Consider the following 20,430-nt stretch of genomic DNA (forward strand, 5'->3'; position numbering starts at 1 on the left):
TTTTTTTTTTTTTTTTTTTTTTTTTTTTTTTTTTTTTTTTTTTTTTTTTTTTTTTTTTTTTTTTGGTACCAGGGATTGAACTCAGGGGCACTCGACCACTGAGCCACATCCCCAGCCCTATTTTGTATTTTATTTAGAGATAAGGTTTCACTGAGTTGCTTAGCACCTCGCTTTCAGCTCTCCTGCCACAGCCTTCTGAACCGCTGGGTTACAGGCATGCACCACTGCGCCTGGATATTATTTAATTTATTCTAATCCAGGATTCAAGAAAGTTGTGGTTCTAAGAGCTGCCCCAGGCACAGAGCCCCTGCCTCCTGGAGCCCCATCACCCTGTGCTCTGGGGAGCCCCACCCAGCTGCAGGCCAGCCCTTTGCTATCACAAGCGGGCTCCTGACTCCCACTAAAAGATGTGTCACTGCATCTCCCTCTCTCCTGGGATGAGTGTTTGAGAGTCTGGGTCCTCTACTTCTACAGTTCTAACATATTGGTACTCTATTTACCAAATGGAGATGTCCTTTCAAGTGTGTGTAAGGAAGTCAGGGGAGGGGAGGGTGGAAGCTTTGCCAATTGGCCTAATTCACAGGGAAAGACACAGTAAGCAGCAAGGCTTCTGGAAAAAATTTAAATCCCCTGAACCTCCATTTCCCATTCCCAACTTGAAACATAGCTGCCCTATGGGAATTCTTGGCTCCTGAGTCAAAGACCTGATGGGATGGGAATGGGCCCTGGCCAAGTATGTTTGCTGTATGGCTGCAGTTTCCAAACGGGGATGCTGATTTCTGCAAATACGGGACTTGAGCAGTAGTTCTATGCTCTGATGGGCTGAGCTAGTGAAAGTCAGCAGTTATTGGCCAGGTGCACAGACTGATTTCCTCTCTCAAGGGCTCTGCCAATCCATGGTCAACCCAGACCCACAAGACCTGCAGCTGCCATCCCTCTCAGTGCAGTCTCTTTCCTCGCCTCCTGAACTTACATGGAGCAGAAAAAATGGACACAGCTTTCCCTCCAAGGGCAGCAAGCACTTGTGCTGGCAGAACCAGCTCTCAGGCAGTGGGGCAATCAAGACAGACAGCAGGCTCCCAGTTAGGTTTAAACTGAAAATTCATCCCCAGGCTGTGGGAAGTGCTGCCTGAGAGTGATTGGGTGAACACAAGAGCAAGTATTTATCTCTGTCCCCAGGGGAGAAGCTTCAGAGAGGAGCATCACAGTCAGGTCAGAGGAACTGCAAAGTCTCAAGGAGCTGCTGCAGATTAGACAGCTAGAATCAGAAAACCAGGGCTGGGGTTGTGGCTCAGCGGTAGAGTGCTCGCCTAGCACATGTGAGGCCCTGGGTTTGATCCTCAGCACCACATAAAAATAAAATAAAGAACAACTAAAAAATAAAATATATATATTAAAAAAAAGAAAGAAAGAAAACCAGAGAAGGCAAGATAAGCGGAGTCAAGGGCCCTGATGGAGCAGGCAGGAGAGATCAGGCAAGTATAAGAGGCATCAAACCTCAGGAGCACTCACTGGAAAGGCCAGGCCTGTCATGGTAGTCCCCTAGGTCCCCATGATCCCACCTCTGCAGCCCCCTCCCACCCTGGACTCCTGAGAGCCATGCTTTCCAGTTATACAGCAAGCTCATCACTGGTCCCCAGGGCCTGTAGACCATTGGGGCTTCAGTTCCAGACCTGCTCTTCTGAGAAGCCCTGCTCTTCTGAGAAGCATTCTCATTTCCCATTGCCCCTCCTCGATCACCCTGAAAAAACACACCCATACACACACACACACACACTCAGCCATGAACTCGCTCTGCTCCTTCTGTGTCCCTCCAGCGTAGAGGCTACAGTGCAGACAAAGACTCAGTGAACTAGGGAAGAGATGTCATGAAAATGACCCAGGTCAGCAGATCCTTATCAGAGTTTCAGACCAGTATTGCCTGGGGAGCAATTCCCAAATACACATGTGTGTCCTAATTAGGTAGGTCTCGGGCAAAGCCTGGTAAACAGGGTCTCAAACAGTCAGGCACTCATGGTTAATGAACACTGGATTGTCATACAAGGCCTCAGGCATCAGAGTTCCTCAGGTCAAAGGTGACCTCAGCCCTGGAAATTGAGGAGAGCCCAGAGAGAGGCCGGTGGGGCAGTTCACCAATATGCACCTGCCAGGACCTTAAAGGATAAGGAGCAAGTCCATCTACATAGCATGATGCTGTAGTCTGGATCTTGTATGTCCCCCAAGGCCCAATGGTGAAGTCCTGGACCCTAGCTTGTGGTGCTATTGGGAGGAGGTGGAACCTTTAGAAGGTAGGGTCTGGTGGGGGGAAGTTAAGCCATGGTCTCCAGTTTAAAAAAAAAAATGCTCTGCAAAAAATACAGGAAGTTCAGGCAGAGCTTCAGTGACTGGACCCAGGTGAGCCCAGGTTTGCATCCTGAAGGTTCCCATCTTACTATGCTGTGAAGCTTTTGGCAAAAGACTAAACCACTGTGGCCTCAGCCTCCTCACCATTAAAACTGGCTGTCCCTATTTTATAGGACTATTGGGTGCTGCATGAAATGATGCAATCTAGGGCTGGACATGGGGGGTGGCACAGGGCAACTGCTCAGAAAATGGCAGACAGACACAGGCTCAGGCACACATACACTCACACAGGGTGAGACAGCAAAGCCACGCAGATCATTCCCAAACACTGGCCAGATAACTCCTACCACAAATGAAAGTGATGATGATGGTTTTGGGCAGTGGAAATCCTTAAAGGATAAGGAGCAAATCCATCTACATAGCATGATGCTGTAGTTTGGATCTTCTATGGCCCCCAAGGCCCATATGGTGAAATCCTGGACCCTAGCTTGTGGTGCTATTGGGAGGAGGTGGAACCTTTAGAAGGTAGGGTCTGGTGGGGGGAAATTAGGTCATTGGAGGTGCCCTTGAAGTGCATCTCGGGCACTTCCTATTCCTCTTTGCCTCCCAGCCACCATGAAGGGAGCAGCTTCCTCTGCTACATGCATTCTTGCCATATGTACTGCCTCATCACAGGCCCCAAAGCAAATAGCCAACAAACCATGAACTAAAACCTCTCAAAATTTTAAAACTATGAGCTAAACTAAGGCATTTCTCTCTTTTTTTTTTTTTAAAGTCAATCATCTCAGGTATTTTGTCACAGTAATGAAAAGCTGACTAACATAGGAATGTGGACCTAGTCATGTAGACAGATCTTTCATGTATATTTATTCCTTTAATCCTTATAACAACCCTATGAGATAAGGTACTGTTAGTAACCCCAGCCTATAAACAGCAAGACTGACTGAGACACAGGGAGATGTAACGTCTCCCGAGATCATACAACAAGTGAACAGTGACCTAGGTTTCCAGTCCAGGCAGATGGCTTCAGGCTTCACACTGTTAATCCATCCACCACATTATGCTTCCTATGTCTGCTGCACACACTGCTCTGCAGCCTGGGGATTCCACTCCCCGCCTCCCACGGCCTACCCCGTCATCCACCTGCCTCTCCTAGAAGGTGCCCTGGTACCCTAGAAGACTCCACTTGAGCGTTACCTCCTCCTCCAAGAAGGCTTTGCTGTTGACAGCCTCCAGGCTGGCTGGTGGCTACTGCATTAGTCTGTCTCCACAGCCATATTGAGCTTCTTTCTCTCTTTCTCTGCCCTTGTCATGCTGTGTTATGATTATGTTTACATGCCTGCATCCCTCATAAGACTGTGAGCGCCTGAGGGACTTTATTCATTTATTCCCTTTATTCCTCAACAAATATTTACTGAGAGCAGATCATGTAATGCTGTTTTTAGGATTAGGGCTAACCTAGTGATAAAAGAGATGGAATTCCTGCCCTCGTGGAGCCTACAGACTAGCAGGGGTTGTGGCACAAGACAGACACTGATCTCACACTGATGCATAAGTTTAAACTGGGATGAACGTAAGTAATATCAGGTACTATGGAATCACCTAACAGAGGACTTGTCCAAATTGGAGGGAAGGGGGCCAGTGCCAGTGAAGCAAGGTTTGAGCCCAGATCCTGTGAGTGTTGGGAACCATTTAGAGAAAATGGCCAGCTGGGGAAAACAAGGAACAGTAGTCAGAAGCTCTCCAGAGAGGACCAAGAGAGAATGGGTGGGCACCTCCCATCAGCCCAACTCGTGGTTTTTTTTCCCCCCACTTGGGAAGGGACTTCAGACAACAATCTCATAATTGAGGTAAGATGAAAAATCCTCTCTCACTCAAACATGCACCAGCAGGAGCCTGGGCCACCAGAGGGAATGGGTGTCCAAACCTTCTGTGAGCTTCAGCTTGAGTTAGCAAGCACCAGCTCAGCCCCTTTGGAAAGGTTTCTGCTCCTGCCTTCAAGCCACATACTGTTTGTGCAATTCACTGAGAAAGGAGAGTTGTGGACATATTTGTATGATGTTCATATTGTGGAGAATTTTAAACTGGGGATAGGAATGCAGAGAATTCAAGGAGCTGAAAGATCAGTGAGGCTGAAGGGCCTGGAGTGGAGCTGCAGAGAGGCGAGGCTGAGGGTTTTCACCCTAAGAGCCTGAGAAGTCCCTGAGACTTGTTGGCAACAGGTGGCTTGCCAAGATCTGAGGCAGGGTCTAGATGGGAGGGAAAAGGGTGAAAGCAGATGCCTAGAAGAACAGAGCAGAAGAGAAAAGGACACACCTGACCTGGACCTCCTTTCCAGCCTGATTCCAGATGTTCCTTCTTTGCCTCGTGCATCCAAGACCATAAGTGTATCTTTCAACTCACTGACCCTTTGTATGCCACCCTGAGCTACAGAGCACACTTTTTTAATCCTGTCAATCTTAAGCCCCAGACTAAAGCCTCCTCCAGGACACCTCTGCACCTGCCTCTCTTTCAGACCCATGGCATTGGGCACAGGCCTTGGCCACAGTCCCAACAGTGCTCCTAGGTAAGCCCTCGAAGACGGGCTGGCACATCCCCTTTGGCATCTTGGAGGACTAACCCTCCACCTGTAGGGGCTAAGCACAGCTGGATATCTGGATAGATGAATAAATAAGTGGCAACTGAAAGGGATGCAAGGAATAAAGGAACCCAGAGTTCCTGCCCCTGCCCTCAAGCTACATAGGTATTTGTGCAATTCACCAGAAAAAGAAGAGCTTTGAAAGTCTGAAGGAAGGCAGCCAGGCTGTTTCTAGTGATTACGGTATTAGAGAAGGGCCAGTGCAGGCCACTGCCCCCAACTCCAGAGTCACCTGTGCAGTCACCCTGTAGCATCTCTCCTGGGAGCTGAGCTGGTAGCAGACCCCTCAAGTCTGTTCCATCTCAGAACATGGCAGTTCCATCCTGTGCCTCTGCAGGCTCCAACCTTGGGAGTTATTTTTGACTCTTTCTCACATCTCACACCAGCAAATTCCATTGGCCCTATCTTCTAAATCTATACAGAATCTAATAACTCCGTACTCTCTCCCCTATTACTACCCTCCTCAAGCTCACCCACACCAGGATGACTGTAAGAACCTACCTGGTTTGTCTGCTTCTGGCCTTGGCCTGCCTCCAGCCAGGCCATTCTGAACACAGTGGACAGGGCAATCTCTTTAATATGGAAATCCGAACATGCCTCTTCCTGATCAAACATCCCTGTGAGTTCCCTCTCACCAAAAGCTGAAGCTACCTTAGTGCCTACGCAGCCCTGCACTTCTGGATGCCCTTCACATCCTTGACATGATTTTGGGCCTTTACTATAGAGCCACTTACTATTCTTCAAACACACCAGATACACTCTGCCTAGGATTTTTGGACTTGCTGTTCCCTCTGCCTGGATAGTTCTTCCTTGGTATAATCCTCACTCCCTCATCTCCTTCAAGACTTTGTTCAAGGTCACCTTCTTGGTGAGATTTCCTTGATTACTATTTAAAATTGCCAATTCCCAGCCTTCTCTATCCTTGCTCCCTCCTGTCCCCATCTGTGTTTTAATTATCTTCTTCACAGCCCACCTTCCCACTCTAGACTAGCAGCTCCTCAAGGGCAGGGAAGGAGTTTGACTTGTTTACTGCTATGCTGCTTCTACTTAGAACAGGACCTGGCACAAGGTAGTCATGTCACATATATCTGCTGAATGAAAGCAGGTCCAACCTTCTGAAGCTAAGTAATTGGCCATTTCATATATGGAGGGATAGTAAGTTAACTACCAAGATTCACAGGTTTGCCTGGGTCCCAACTCTTTCTTGCACAGTCAGGACCCAGCAGTCAGAAGCCCTCAAGTAAGGGTCAGGAAGCATATGGGCACCCTACCATCAGCCCAACTTGTGGGGTTTTTCTGCTGCTTGGGAAGGGACTTAGCCATCTTATAGTGGAGAAGAGCATGGAAAAATCCTCAAGAATCACCTGGGAATAGAAGAAGGCATAGTGACTGTAAATAAAGGGCTTATATTGTGGAACTGGGATAAACACAGAGTAGTTTGGAAGAAGTACAAATAGAGTGGACTTTAAAGTAGAAGGAGATAACACAAGGAACAGTAAGAACAAACAGATCCAGGAGTGCAGGAGCACAAGAGGGGCAAGTCATGGGTTAAGTCACCCATGCCAGAAACACTCAGTTGCTCTGTGCCATGAGTGCCCCTTGCTCATTCCCTGCCTTGTCTGACCACACTCTGGATCGCCTTCTGTGACTCCTGGGTCTCTTGACCAACAAACCAGGGCAGAGATAGCCCCACATTTGCCAAGGGATTGCAGAGGCTGAGAGGAGGGCAGGAAAGGTAAAGATTTGGTAATAGAGACGAACAGCCACTAGGGACTGGGTAACCAAGCAGTTTAATTTCCACTTATGATTCAAAGCAGGTGATTACCAGGTTGGGGGAGAAGGGACAGAAACAAATGGGAGAAAAAAAAAAAAACAATCAATGGCTTATCAGTGAACAGACTAAAACAAAACTGGAAGTCGAACCCACCATCCTTGAGCCCTGACCAGCTCTGAGTGACCCCAGAGAGTGGAGGGAGGCTTGGGGGGGGGCGGTTGGCAGGGACACATACCCTTCTTCCGTCTCATTGATGATGTCACAGATCTCCATGTTCAATGTCCAGTCCTCACTCTGCAGGGAGCCATCAGTTGCCTTTTCTGTGAAATCATAGAGAACACTATTTTACATTTCTCCTGGAATAAGGAGACCCAGGAAGGAAATGAGAGATGAGACCAGAACCACACATTCTCTGCCCAAGCAGATAGGCTGAGCCGATGGATCCAATCTGAGGGTGCTGCTTTCATGAAAGAACACTCATAATTTAATTTCCACTTATGATTCAAAGCATCATAAATGGGCCTGGGGGCCAGGGTCATGACAAGGCCCTTCATTCTCTAAATTCCAGACCAGAAAGCTCCAGCCTGAGCCATCACAAATCACCCAACACACGAGCATGTCAAGTATATGCACCTACAGGTTCAGCAGCCAAACCATCTGGGTTTGAATATAGGCCCCATCATTTACTAGTTATGTAACCCTGGGCAAATTACTTAACCTCTACATGCCAAAACTACAGTACCTACCCCCACAGAATTGTTAGAACATTAAATGGGTTAATATATGTGAAATACAACATGACAGTCAGTCAGTCCTCTATAGGTACTTGTTATCACAATGACTAAAGATCAACTGCTGTAGTTAAAAACCACATTTTAGGGGCTAAGGTTGTGGCTCAGTGGTAGAGTACTCGCTTAGCATGTGTGAGGCACTGGGTTCGATCCTCAGCACCATATAAATGTGAAAATAAAGATATTGAGTCCACCTAAAACTAAAAAATAAAATAAAAAAAAAACACATTTCAGAAAAGAAGGTGGAAGAAGGGAGCATCATTTGGTAGGCTGCTTATTAGGTTTGTTATCATGGTTTGGATCTCAGATGTCCCCCAAAAGCCCATATGTTAAAAGCGTGGCTGCCAGTCTGTGGTACTACCGGGAGATGGTGGAACCTTTGGAAAGTGAGGCCTAGTGGATGAAAGTTGGGTCGCTGTGGGTGTGCCCTTAAGGAGATATGGGGACCCCAGCCTTTCCTTTCTTTGCTCTACCATGTGCTTCTCATCTACACAGTCAACCAACATGGACTAAAACCTCTGAAACTAGGCGCCAAAGGAAATCTTTCTTCCTTATAAGTTGTTTTTCTCAGGTATTTGTCACAGTGACAGAAAGCGAACACACACAGTATGTTACATGTTTTATTTCATAAAACGTATATTGTTTTATTTCATCCACAAAACAACCTTCTGACCATTCAATGGAGAAAGGACAATCCTTTCAACAAATGATGCTGAAAAAAATTGGCTCTCCACACACAATAGAATGAGGTTGGACCCTTATCTTATACTTAACTCCAAATGAATTAAAGATGTAAACATAAGAGTGAAAACTATAAAAGTCATTGTGACATTAGATTTAACAATGATTCAAGGGATATAATGTTAAAGGCAAAAGAAAAATTGAACTGCATCAAAATTTAAAACTTCCGCCATGTGTGATGGTGCACACCCGTAAGCTCAGCTAGTCAGAAGGCTGAGGTCAGCCTTGGAAACTTAGTGAGATTCTGTCTCAAAATAAAAAATAAAAAGTACCGGGATATAGTTCAGCATCTCTGGGTTCGATCCCCAGAAACCAACCAATCAACCAATCAACAAAAACTTCTGTGAATTAAAGTACACTATCAACAGAGTAAAAAAGCAACCTATGGAATGGGAGAAAAATCTTTGCAAATCATATATATGATAAAAGGCAAATATTCTGAATATACAAAGAAATCCTACAACTTAAAAACCAAAACCCACCCAATTAAAAAATGGGGGAAAGAGGGCTGGGGTTGTGGCTCAGTGGTAGAGTGCTTGCCTAGCATGTGTGAGGCACTGGGCTTGATTCTCAGCACCACATATTAAAAACAAACAAACAAAAAAAAAAAAAACAGATAAGTGAAATAAAGTTCCATCAACAACTAAAAAAAAAATTTTTGAAATAAAATGGGGGAAAGAACCCCAAAGTTGTACGTTATGTATATTTTTCAATTTAAAAAAAGACACCAAAAAAAGAAAGACTATACATAGACATTTCTCCAAAGAAGATATACAAATGGGTCACATATAATTAAAAGATATTGCAACATCACTAAGCATTCAGGAAATGCAAATCAAAATGCAAATCATCTTACACTCATTAAGATGGCTACTATAAAAAAGCAATAAGTGTTGGTGAAGATGTGGAGAAACTGGAACCTCCCTGTACTGTTGACAAGAATGTAAAAGTGGGTGGTCACTATGGAAAACAGTATGTGGGGTCCTCGAAACATTAGACACAAACTTACCATAAGATCCATTAGGTCTTTTGAGTGTATACTCAAAAGAATGGAAAGCAGGGATACTTGTATACCCATGTTCATAGCAGCGTTATTCATAATGGCCAGAAAGTAGAAACCATCCAGCTGTCCATTCACAGGTAAATGGATTTTAAAAAACATAGTCTATTCATACAATAGACTATTATTCAGCCTTAAAAAGGATGAACTTCTAACACATACTAAAACATAGCTGAGCTGCTGGGCGTGGTATTGTAGGTACCTGTAATCTCAGTGATTTGGGAGGCTGAGGCAGGAGGATCACACATTCGAGGCCAGCTTGGGCAACTGAGTGAGACCCTCAGCAATTTAGCCATACACCTGGGTTCCATGCCAGCACCAACAGAACAAAACAAGAACTTTGAGGACATTATGCTGAGAGCTGAGTAGAATAAATAAGCCAGCCACAAAAGGCCAAATACTCTCTGATTCCATGCCTGTGTGGTATCCGGAGTGGTCACAGTCACAGAGACAGAAAACAGATCAATGCTTGTCAGGGGCTGAGGGAAGGGGAAAGTGGGGAGTCAGTGTTTAAGGGGGACAGTTTCATTTTGGGAAGATGAGAGTGTTCTGAAAATGAATGGTGGTAATGGCTGCACAAGGATGTGAATGTACTCAGCACCATAGCACTGTGTGCTTAAAAATGGTGAAAACGAAAAAGCTGTACGTTATGTATATTTTTAATTTAAAAAAATCACCAAAAAAAGAAAGAATATACATAGGCTAACAGACTTTTGGGTTGGAAGAAACAAGGAAGTGGGAATCAGAGAAAATTCAGGCCTGTTGCCTCATCTGACAGGAAACCTAAGACTCAGAGAAGAAATGGGGATCAGCCTAGGAGCTCAGGATCAGAACCAGAATGAGGGCCCCACCAGCTGTGAGCTCCATTAGCGGGGGGACTAAGTCAGACTCGCCTCCCTCCTGTGTGCTCCAGTGTCTAGCACTTGGTAACTGCACAATCTGCTGGTGTCCGAGGAAGGACTGAGTTAACATTCCTTCCCCCAAGTCAGTGGTTTTCAGCCCTGGCTGTACAAGAGACCTGCCCGAGGAGCTTCTGGGACACACATGACCCAGAGGTTTGGATTTAATTGGCATAGGAGGGGGTAGGTATCAATATTTTTAGAAAGTTTCCTGAGTGATTATGACATGCTGCCAAGATTAAGGACCACTGTTCCACATCATGCCCTCCTTGTGCTCTCTCCAGCTGGGCAGTGAGAGGCAGAGCCTTGGTAGTTTCCTCTGGGAGAGTACAATCTCTGGCTGGGTTCTCACTGGCTTATCTCATCATCCTGCCTGCTCTGTATCTGTCACAGCATAGCAGGGTGATATTCACTGCCTCAACAGCTCGTTGGTACAGGTACCAGAGCACCCAGAATACTGAGGTTGTCCTGTTATAGCCCTGAGCTGGAATGCCTCATGCCTGCCTGCCAATCTGCCTCCCCCATCACACTGACCTCTGAAGGCAGGGTCTTATCCATCTCCCCCTCCCCAGTTCCAAGGATGCCAAGCGCTACATTGCAGAGCTTTGTCAATCTCTAGTAAATGGTATTGGGACCATGTGGCTTTACTTTGCCTTAAAGTTATGTAAAGAGCTGCCTTGGAGGAGTCTGCAGGCTGGTTAGATGGCACTCTGGGTACCTTCCACTGGTCCTGTTATCTTCCTCTTAAGATGGGTGAGGGAGGGTGGTGACAGCTGTTATAGAAAAGGACATCCTATAAGGCAGGGATGAGAACTTGAAATTCATTCTCTTGTCTCTCCAGAGGAAGGGGAACATCCACAATTAACATTCACAAAGCATATTTGAAATCTGAAGCAAGAGGCAATAATGGATCTGTGTAGAATGTTGGGATTGATTTTTCTTTCCACCTGGTTTGTAGAGGCCAATTTGCCTCACTAGCAGATAGTAATCCAGAAGGCTCATTTCATACTATTGGGCATACTACCCAATGAGCTCCCTACCCACTGAAACCTCTTTTTTTCTTTCTCCACACCTGGCCTGGAGCATCCCTGAATGCCATTCCCTGGTGCTGGCACCTCTGGGCTCCTATCCACAATCAATTGTTAGGGAGGTAGAGGATTTGACTGTTTCCCCCCCCACGCTCACCAAAAGCATGCTGCTGAATGCAAAATGCTAATACCACCCTCTTTTGCCTTCTGGTGCTGGCTGTTTCTGAAGTCACTATATTTAACATCAAAGTGTTTAAAAAAAAAAAAAAAGCACTAGCCAAGAAACCAAGCCCAGTGGATTGGGAGGCTCCTCCCAGCAGGGATGTCTTAGGAGGGTGCATGGGAGGGGCTGCTGGGCAGGAGCACTATCACTGCTGTCAGGGTCAAGGCTTCAGGGCATCATGGCAGGTCCTACACCATGCAGGAGGTGGCTTTTCCTGAACAGAGAAAATGCCATGGCAACAGCAACCAGATAATATGCTACTCTGGCACTGAAGGTTTAATGGAAGCTATATCCGATTGCCCCAGCCCTGCCCAGCCCAGTCCTGCATCGCCCCTGGCCATTAGCATTTCACCAGAGAGCTCAGCATTTTGCAACCAGGGTCACTGGTGTCTTAATCTTTACCCGCCCCACAAAACAGGAGGTAGGAATGGCTTGCCCCATGCTCCCTGGAGTATTGTTTTTGCTGTTTTACTATGCTTTATTTTAGGATTTGACAACATATGTGACAAAAGAAATGAGATTGAACTTTGCTTTCCTCTGGCCTGGGGACCAGACGAAGGAAGGGCGCCCACAATGAGTGGCCTCAGTTCCAGAGGCAATCAGATATAACTTTGTTCCTATTTGCCGGGAATTCTTTTATGAGGAGAAAAATAAGAATTGATTTGAGCTGCTCTGTCAGCCTTACTTCCCTCTTCTGTCTCAGCAGAGCCAGATACCCACGGTTCTGTTTGTATGGCATTTCCAGCAAAGTGAAAAAAGAAAGAATGTTCTTTTTGGGTTGGTTCCTTATAATCAAAATGAGTATATGTCTTTTAGCTTGAAAAACGCTGAATCCCAGTAATTGAATAGAACGCGCTGACCCTGAGGATAAGTTATCATGCCTTTGAACCCCTTGCTGGTATTATTAGAGGAAGGGAGAGGGTGAATATAAGGTTAATGGATTCTGCTGCTAAACCGAACTTGGAAATGAGGTTTCATTGATTTAATATTTCCTCTATTAAGCCTCCCAAGACTGTGTCCCTTGTGGCCCTACCAAAGAGCAATCTCGGTATGTCATAGCCTGAGTTCTATGAAGGGGATGACGACTAGCACTGGATGGCCCCCTGATGGGCTGGCCTCGCCCCTTGCTGGCTGGGAAGGGTCACAAGGGCATTCCTGCTGCAGAGCCCTGGCTTCAGGATGAGCCTCCTGCTGGGGAGGCTGCTGGGTTGATGGCCAAAGACATGCCCCTATTGTGTGTGACCCCACTAGTGAGTCACTTCCTCTGGGAGGGTACCTAAGCTGGGGGGCTGGGGGATATGCAGGGCAGGTATTCGGAGGCAGTCTGGGTGCAGCAGGAGGCTGGAGACAAGGATCACTTCACATGGAGGAACTCCCACAGCAAGGGGGCTCATCCTGCTTCTGCCTGGGCTTTCTGCTATCCCAGCAGAACTCATGATCCTCCTGTTTCTGACAGTGCACTCTGCTATCCCAGGGGCTGTACTGGGCCCATCCTTCTGCTCCCTTAACTTTTTCTTCTCAAGCCCAAAATGACGGGTGCCTCACACTGTTCTTCCCAGGTGCCTCCCACCACCCCTGCCCTTCCCAGTCTTGCCACTTACCAGCCCAGCTGTCCTCCACTGCATGAGTCTGATTTCCCAGAAAGGCCCAGACCTGCTGCTTCCTGGCCTTGTGAACTGAACTCTTCCTCGTACTTGAGATGAGTGGGATGGGGGCAGGGTGTCCTTGGAGCTCATCTGGCTTTTACCCATTGCTGATGCTGAAGTGCCATCTCAGCCCTTCCTCATCTTGTAAACAAGAATCAAAAATCGCCCTGTACCTGCCAAACTGGAGCCATCTGAGGACTTTGGCTAAAATTGTTCCCAATCTCAGGAGCCTCCTCAGGGCCCTTGCACAGCCCAATACCAGTACCACATTCATGAGGAGGCAGTCTCACCATTTGTGGGTGGGTTTGCTTTGTCAGGGTGGTCAGAACTGTCTATGGGTGCTGAGTGTGATGAATAAGAAGAGTGAAAAAGATGAGGATGTATCTTTTTTGGTAGAAAAATGAGTGATAATTAAAACAAAGAGGGCTGGGGATGTGGCTCAAACGGTAGCGTGCTCGCCTGGCATGCGTGCGGCCCAGGTTCGATTCTCAGCACCACATACAAAGATGTTGTGTCCGCCAAATACTAAAAAATAAATGTTGAAATTCTCTCTCTCTCTATCTCTCTCTCTACCTCTCTCTCACTCTCTTTAAAAAAGAAAATATTTAAAAAAAAAAAAATTAAAACAAAGAGGCTTTTTTGCAGACTGAAGGCTGCTGCACACACGTTTGGAGCGATTGCTATATTCTTGGAGTGTGTTGTCACTGCCTGTAAGTGCAGCTTTTGTTTGGATATGTGAGTTCTAGTGTGTTATATAAAAAGCAAGTGTCACTTCTCCACAGCTTCATCCAGTAGAACAAGGACACTTCCAGCTTATACAGAGGTCATTTATTTTAGCATCTGCGTCTCAATGGAAGTGTGAGCTGTATTAAGCTTTTGTTAAAATAGTGGTGATGGAATTCCTCTCATGAATTGAGAGTTAGGATCAGGCAATTTCAGAAATCATCAAAGACAATCCACCTCACATCAGGACTTAGGCTTTGCTAGAAGATAGGACAAAATCATGCAAATGCTCAGGCTTTACAAAGAGACAGACCTGAGATCAAATATTGGTACCACAATTCAATTATGTGATCCTGGCCTACCAGATGTGAAGTGGCATCTCACTGTGGTTTAGACTTGCATTTCCCTAATGATTAGTGATGCTGAACATCTTTTCATGTGTTTATAAGCCATTCATATGTCTCCTTTGGAGAAATATCTACTAAAAGTCCTTCATCTATTTTTAATTTTTTTTCAATTTGAATCCAGTTGTGCTCTACCACTGAGTTACATTCCCAGCTGTCTTTAAATTTTTTTTATCATTATTTTTAGTTTTTAGGTGGACACACATCTTTTTTTATTTTTATTTTTTTAACGTGGTACTGAGGATTGAACCCAGTGCCTCACGCATGCTAGGCGCACTATCACTTGAGCCACATCCCCAGCTATCACTTGAGCCACATACCCAGCCCATAAATTTTATTTTGAGACAGCACCTCACTAAGTTGCCCAGGCTGGCCTTGAACTTAGGATCCTTCTGCCCCAGTTTCCTGAGAAGCTGGGATTATGGGCATGCTACCATGCTCTAGTCTGTTTTTTAACTGGGTGGTTTTTAAAATTTGCTTATTTTTAATATTGAGTTGTAGTTCTTTATGTATTCTAGATTCTGGATATTAATCCCTTATCAGATATATGCTTTGCAAATATGTTTTCCCATTCTGTGGGTTATCTCTCTTGATAGTGCCTTTTTTTGTTGTTGTTTGGTACCAGGGATTGAATCCAGGGGCACATCCCCAGTCCTTTTTTGTATTTTATTTATTTATTTATTTATTTTTAATTTTTTATTGTTGGTTGTTCAAAACATTACATAGTTCTTGATATATCATATTTCACACTTTGATTCAAGTGGGTTATGAACTCCCATTTTTACCCCATATACAGATTGCAGAATCACATCAGTTACACATCCATTGATTTACATATTGCCATACTAGTGTCTGTTGTGTTCTGCTGCCTTTCCTATCCTCTACTATCCCCCCTCCCCTCCCCTCCCCTTTGTATTTTATTTAGACGAAGGGTCTCACTGAGTTGCTTAGCACCTTGCTAAATTGCTGAATCTGTCTTTGAACTCATGATCCTCCTGTTTCAGCCTCCTGAGCTGCTGGGATTATAGGGGTGCGCCACTGTGCCTAGATTGATGTCTTTGATGCACAAAATTTTTAATTTTGATTGTCCTACTTATCTATTTTTCATTCATATATATATGTGTGTGTGTATATATATGTATACATATAAACATGTGTGCATGTGCATGCACATAAACACATATATTCTTTTGAGATGGGGTCTTGCCATGTTGCCCAAGACTGGCCCTGTACTCCTAGGCTCAAGCAACCCTCCTGCCTCAGCTTCCCAAGCATCTGGGACCACAGGAACATATCACCATATACAGCTTCTTTTAGCAATATTTTGTGGTTTTAGTGCATAAACTTTTTGCCACATTGGTTAATTCCTAGGTATTTTAATCTTTTTGGTGATACTGTAAATGGAATTGTTTTCTTAGTTTTGTTTTTCGTTTTTTTTTTTTTTGCATTGTTCATAGCAGTACAACTGATCTTTGAATGCTGATTTTATATGTTGCAACATTGCTAAATTTATTTAAGAGCTCTAACAGGGGTATGTGGTATCGTTAGGGTTTTCTATATAGGAAGTCATGTCATCTGTGAACAGAGATATAAATTTTACTTCTTCCTTGCCCATTCTGATGCCTTTATTACTTTTCCTTCCCTAATTGCTCTGGCCAGAATTTTCATTACTTTGTGAACAGAGTGGTAAAAGCGGTCGTTCTCGGGCCTACGTAACCCACTCACACCCAGAGCCAACGACACTGAAGGATGACCCATTTCAGTCCTCCTTCCACAGCAAAGGTGGGTGAAAGCAGGAGCCCCAGGAGGATGCTGCAAGCCTGAGGAAGTCACCTCGTATTTCTCAGGCCTGGGGACCTTCACTTCAGCCTGTCCATCCAACAGCCTCTCTGGAGTGTCCTGGTCTATGCCCTCTGAGATGCCCTTCTTACTGGCTAGGAGCTGTGAGTACATTTTCAGTCCCCTACCTGAATTTAAAGCTGCTTGGAGGTAGGACATTTTCATGTCCTCAACAGGTCTAACCTTATACTGCCAGGGCCCTTGGGAAGTAAAATGATGACTGTGAGCCTTTCAGAGGTCCCTGGCCAATAGGCCCCATGCAGTTTGGTGCAGGCAAAATGTGCATCTTTGTGTATCTATAGTGGAGGCTATTATGGGAAGGGGTTGTGAACTCGGACTACTGTGAGTCCTAGTTCTGCCAATTACTGTGTGACCTCAGGGTAGTCACCCGACCTCCCCTGGCATTTCCCACATCTGTAATATGCAGTAATAAGAGACTTCTCTCCCGTGGTTATGAGAGAGTAAACACCCAGAAAAACACAGCAGAGCCCCTAGCCCAGAGTTCCCTTCTCCACACGCAGTTGGCATGGCTGTTATTTCTGTTATTATTGCTGTTCTTCTAAAAGGGGCTCTCTGCCAGCACCCTGCCCTGGGTATCCAGCCTTGAACATTCCCGTGTCACCACTGCCACCTACAGGTAAGCAGCCATGCAAAACTAAGCCCACCAGCTTCAACACCCTTGGAACTCTCCAATATCGCCAGCCTTTAAGATTTCTGGGTTTCTGAGCCAGGAGAGCTCCATGCACAGAAACCACAAGGGGCTCCCCTTCCCGAAGGAAGCCCCCAAATTTGACTCAGCTCCCAGGTAGGATGAAGAAGCAGTCATGGTACAATTTCAAGAATCTAAATGTTAAAACCCCTAGAGCACTTAAAACTAGCTACTAAAAGAGTCACATTTCCTGGCCCCTGGGAAGTATCATGTGGGGGAGAAGGGAGTACAGTGTGGTTGCTAGGCCCGATGGCAGCCTCTTGGCCTCAAAGCCAATGCTTAATGGTTGATCTCAAGTCTTAAAGGAATGAGTATTCCTTTCACCAAAAACCAGAGAAAAAGAAGGAAGAATGAAAACTACTGCTTATAGGGGCTGGGGTTGTGGCTCAGCGGGAGTGCACTAGCCTAGCATGTGCAAGGCCCTGGGTTCAATTCTCAGCACTGCATAAAAATAAGAAAACAAAATAAAGGTATTGTGTCCAAGTAAACAATAAATATTTTTTAAAAAAAGAAAAAAAAAACTACTGCTTATTAAACATATAACTTTTGGTCTGGGCCAGTTTTTTTTTTTTTTTTTTTTTTTTTTTTTTGCTTGCTAGGAAAGGAATCCAGGGCCTGATGAGAGCTACTGTACCACTGGCAAGTACCCACTGAGCAACACCCCCAGTGCTCTGGGCCAGTTCTTTTTATGCATGATTTATTTGACTCTCCCTTCCCCTCTAAGCAAGTTCTCTCCAATAGGTGAAGAAATGAAGCCTAGCAGTGACCAATCCCACAGTGCACAGCGGGCAGGTAGGAGTACTGCCAACCACAGAACTAGGTCTTCCTGGTAGACTGGGTCTTGGATCCTAGCCCATTCCCAAATAGAAGGCAGTGGGAGCGGGGCAAAGAAGATACTGGTCCCCACAGCAGACTGGACCCGCAGCTGTACTGATTTTGAAGGTGAAAGCTAAAGACCAAGGGCTAAGAAGTATAAAAGAACATGCTGATGAAAGGATCAAGTTAAATTACTTGCTGGATTAACTTTGTCTTGTCTTTGCCTACACCACCACCACTAGGGATTGAACCTAGGGTGCTCAACCACTGAGCTATGCCCCCAGTCCTTTGGATTTGGGGATAGGATCTTGTTAAGTTGGCCTCAAACTTGCGATCTTCCTGCCTTAGTCTCCTGAGCTGCTGGGATTATAGATATGTGCCACCATGCCTGGCATTTCCTTGGTTTTTTACAAATTAATAAACTTTTTATTTTGGAACAATTTGAGATTTACTGAAAAGTCGCAAGACAGTACAGAGAGAGCACCCATACACTTTCTCCCAGTTTTTTTTTTTTCATGTCAGCATCTTACGCGATCACTGTATATCTGTCAAAACCAAAACACAGACATTACTAGCTAAACTCCAGATACCATTCAGATTTCTCCAGTTTTCTCCTAATGTCCTTTTGTGTCAAGGATCTGATCTGAATGCCACAGTGCAGTTAGTTTCCCCCTCTTTTTAATGTCCTGTTTTCTTTAAAGGTTGACAAACCCACAAACTCACTAACTTACTCTCCTGCCTGAAGATCTCAGTTCTGAAGGCAGCTCTGTGTAAGCCCAGACTCCATACCCAGCCTCATTAGGGCACCACATCCTCCCCCTCCCCAAACAAAGGAGCCCTTCAGGCCAGCTGAACAACAGAGAAAACAGCAGCTTGTTAGCCACACAGGCCTGGGGCTGCTGACCCAAGTTCTTTTTTAACTGGAATTCCCTTAAGAGGAATCCACAGATTTAAAATGCATCTGGGGTGTGTTCTCTAGAAGCAGAGGCGCTGGTTTGATGTATTTCCTTCTTTGTACTTAATGGAATATCTTATGAGTGGAGTAAATGAGTATGAGAGAAGAGCAGGGGAGGAGGCTGGTGAGGGCTGGGATGGAGATGTGCCACCCTGGAGGAGGGGCCCCTGCAGGAGCCGGTCAGGCCAGGAGGAAGGTTGCCTGCGGTTGTCCCAGCCTAGCAGGCTGCTCTCTTATGTCAGGCAGGAGGGCCAGTTGACTGGGAAGATAAAAGGTCCCCTGGGACGTGGTGCTCAGGTTGGAGCTCTTGCTCAAGCAGATCAGATAAGCTTAGGGCCATGGCCACAGATTCCCAGGAACTTCTCTCTGCACACTGCTTTGCTGCCAATTTCTTCTTCCCCAGAGCACTTGTCAGGGGCTGTGGACCTCAGCCACATGTTCCCCAGTGGTCCTCACCTCTCTAGGAAGAGACATGATGTGCCTGAGCATTTCACTGTTCCTGACTGCGGAGACGCCCCTCAGGGACTTCTCTGGGAATGCCATTTCTTGGGGAGGGACAATATGCAAAGCCATCTAAAGACTTCCCAGTTTAAGTCAAAAACTTAAACTGAAGGAATGAGATGTAACTCAGGAGAAGAGCACTTGCCTAACATGCCCAAGGTCCTGGGTTCCATCCCCAGCACCACAAAACAAACAAACAAAAACCTTGAACTAAGAGGCCTCTCCCTGCCCAGCACTGTGCTAGGGTGGGATGGAAACAAGCAAGACGGAGCTGTTGACCACAAGGAGCTCAGATGGCTGGGAGATCTGCAGACAGACAGCTAGAACCCAATGGGACCAGGGTTAGCATAGGGATGTACACAAAGACTGGTGGATCAACAGATCATTAATGGTACTGAAGAGGGAAGAAGAGGGGCCTGTGATAGCAAAGGCAAGGGAAAGCAGGGATTTGGAGGAGAGGAGAGCCAACCAGAGTGAAAACAGCCTGCAGGCGCAGGGCTGTGGCGAAGGTGAATGGCGAGAGGTCAGAGGCCAATTCTGGAGAGTCTTTTCATTTTCTATGTAGAGTCTGGGGCTTTTCAACAAGAGTGTTTGTGACAGATCACTCTGGGAACAGCATGGGGGCTGTATTGGCCCGCAAAGGCTGCAGGCAGGAAGCAGGCAGCAGGTCATCATAACAGTTCATGAAGAAAGAAGACAGGACAGCACGCTGGTCAAGGGCATAGCTTTGAATCTGATGGACTAGGGGACAGTCCGAGTTCTCAATGACTCAAGGCACATTTCTTATACTCTCAAACTTCAGTCTAGTCCTCTCTTCGTAAGGCAAGCAGAACAGTCACAACTCCTCACAAGGTGAAGTCAGATTCAAAGAGTTTAGTGATGCAAAACACAAAAAAGAAAATATGGAACATAGTAGGGGTGCACAAAATGTGAGCCATAGTTCTTTTTTAAAATTTATTTTTGTGGTGCTGGGGACTGAACACAGGGTCTCATACACACTATGCAAGCACTTTAGCACTGAACTATACCCCTAGCCCAAAATATTCCATCACATGGATACACAACCACCTTCTGATTATTACAAATAATGCTGTTATGAATCCTCATGAAAAAATTATTTGTTTCTGTGGCGCTAGGGATGGGATTCAGGGTCTTGTGCATGCTACGTAAGCGCTCCACTGCTGACTTGCACCTCCAGTCCCTATCAACCAACAATTCTTAACATGCATTTTGTGGACTGGACCTCGGGAAAGATGAGATTCAGGTATAGAAATCAAAAGGGGAAGGTAACCATCTCAAGGCTCTTACTGCAGCCTCCAGGTGGAAGAGTCAGGAGGCCA

At 45.7% G+C, this 20,430-nt stretch overlaps 1 protein-coding gene across 14 annotated transcripts in view; it reads right to left on the reverse strand.

Moving 5' to 3' along the window:
• The window catches only part of Tom1l2 (target of myb1 like 2 membrane trafficking protein), a 118,861-nt gene that overhangs the window by 49,097 nt on the left and 49,334 nt on the right, over positions 1–20,430 (reverse strand). For all 14 annotated transcript variants that reach the window (XR_007344679.1, XM_048796130.1, XM_048796147.1 and 11 more), the window contains exon 2: positions 6,991–7,075. Coding sequence is in view for 13 of the 14 variants with exons in the window: in XM_048796130.1 (XP_048652087.1) it covers positions 6,991–7,075 (85 nt within the window). In the remaining variant the exon portion in view is untranslated. The remainder of the gene's footprint in view (positions 1–6,990; positions 7,076–20,430) is intronic.

The sequence above is a fragment of the Marmota marmota genome, unplaced genomic scaffold, assembly GCF_001458135.2.
Source record: "Marmota marmota marmota unplaced genomic scaffold, marMar, whole genome shotgun sequence".
NCBI classification, from domain to species: Eukaryota; Metazoa; Chordata; class Mammalia; order Rodentia; family Sciuridae; genus Marmota; species Marmota marmota.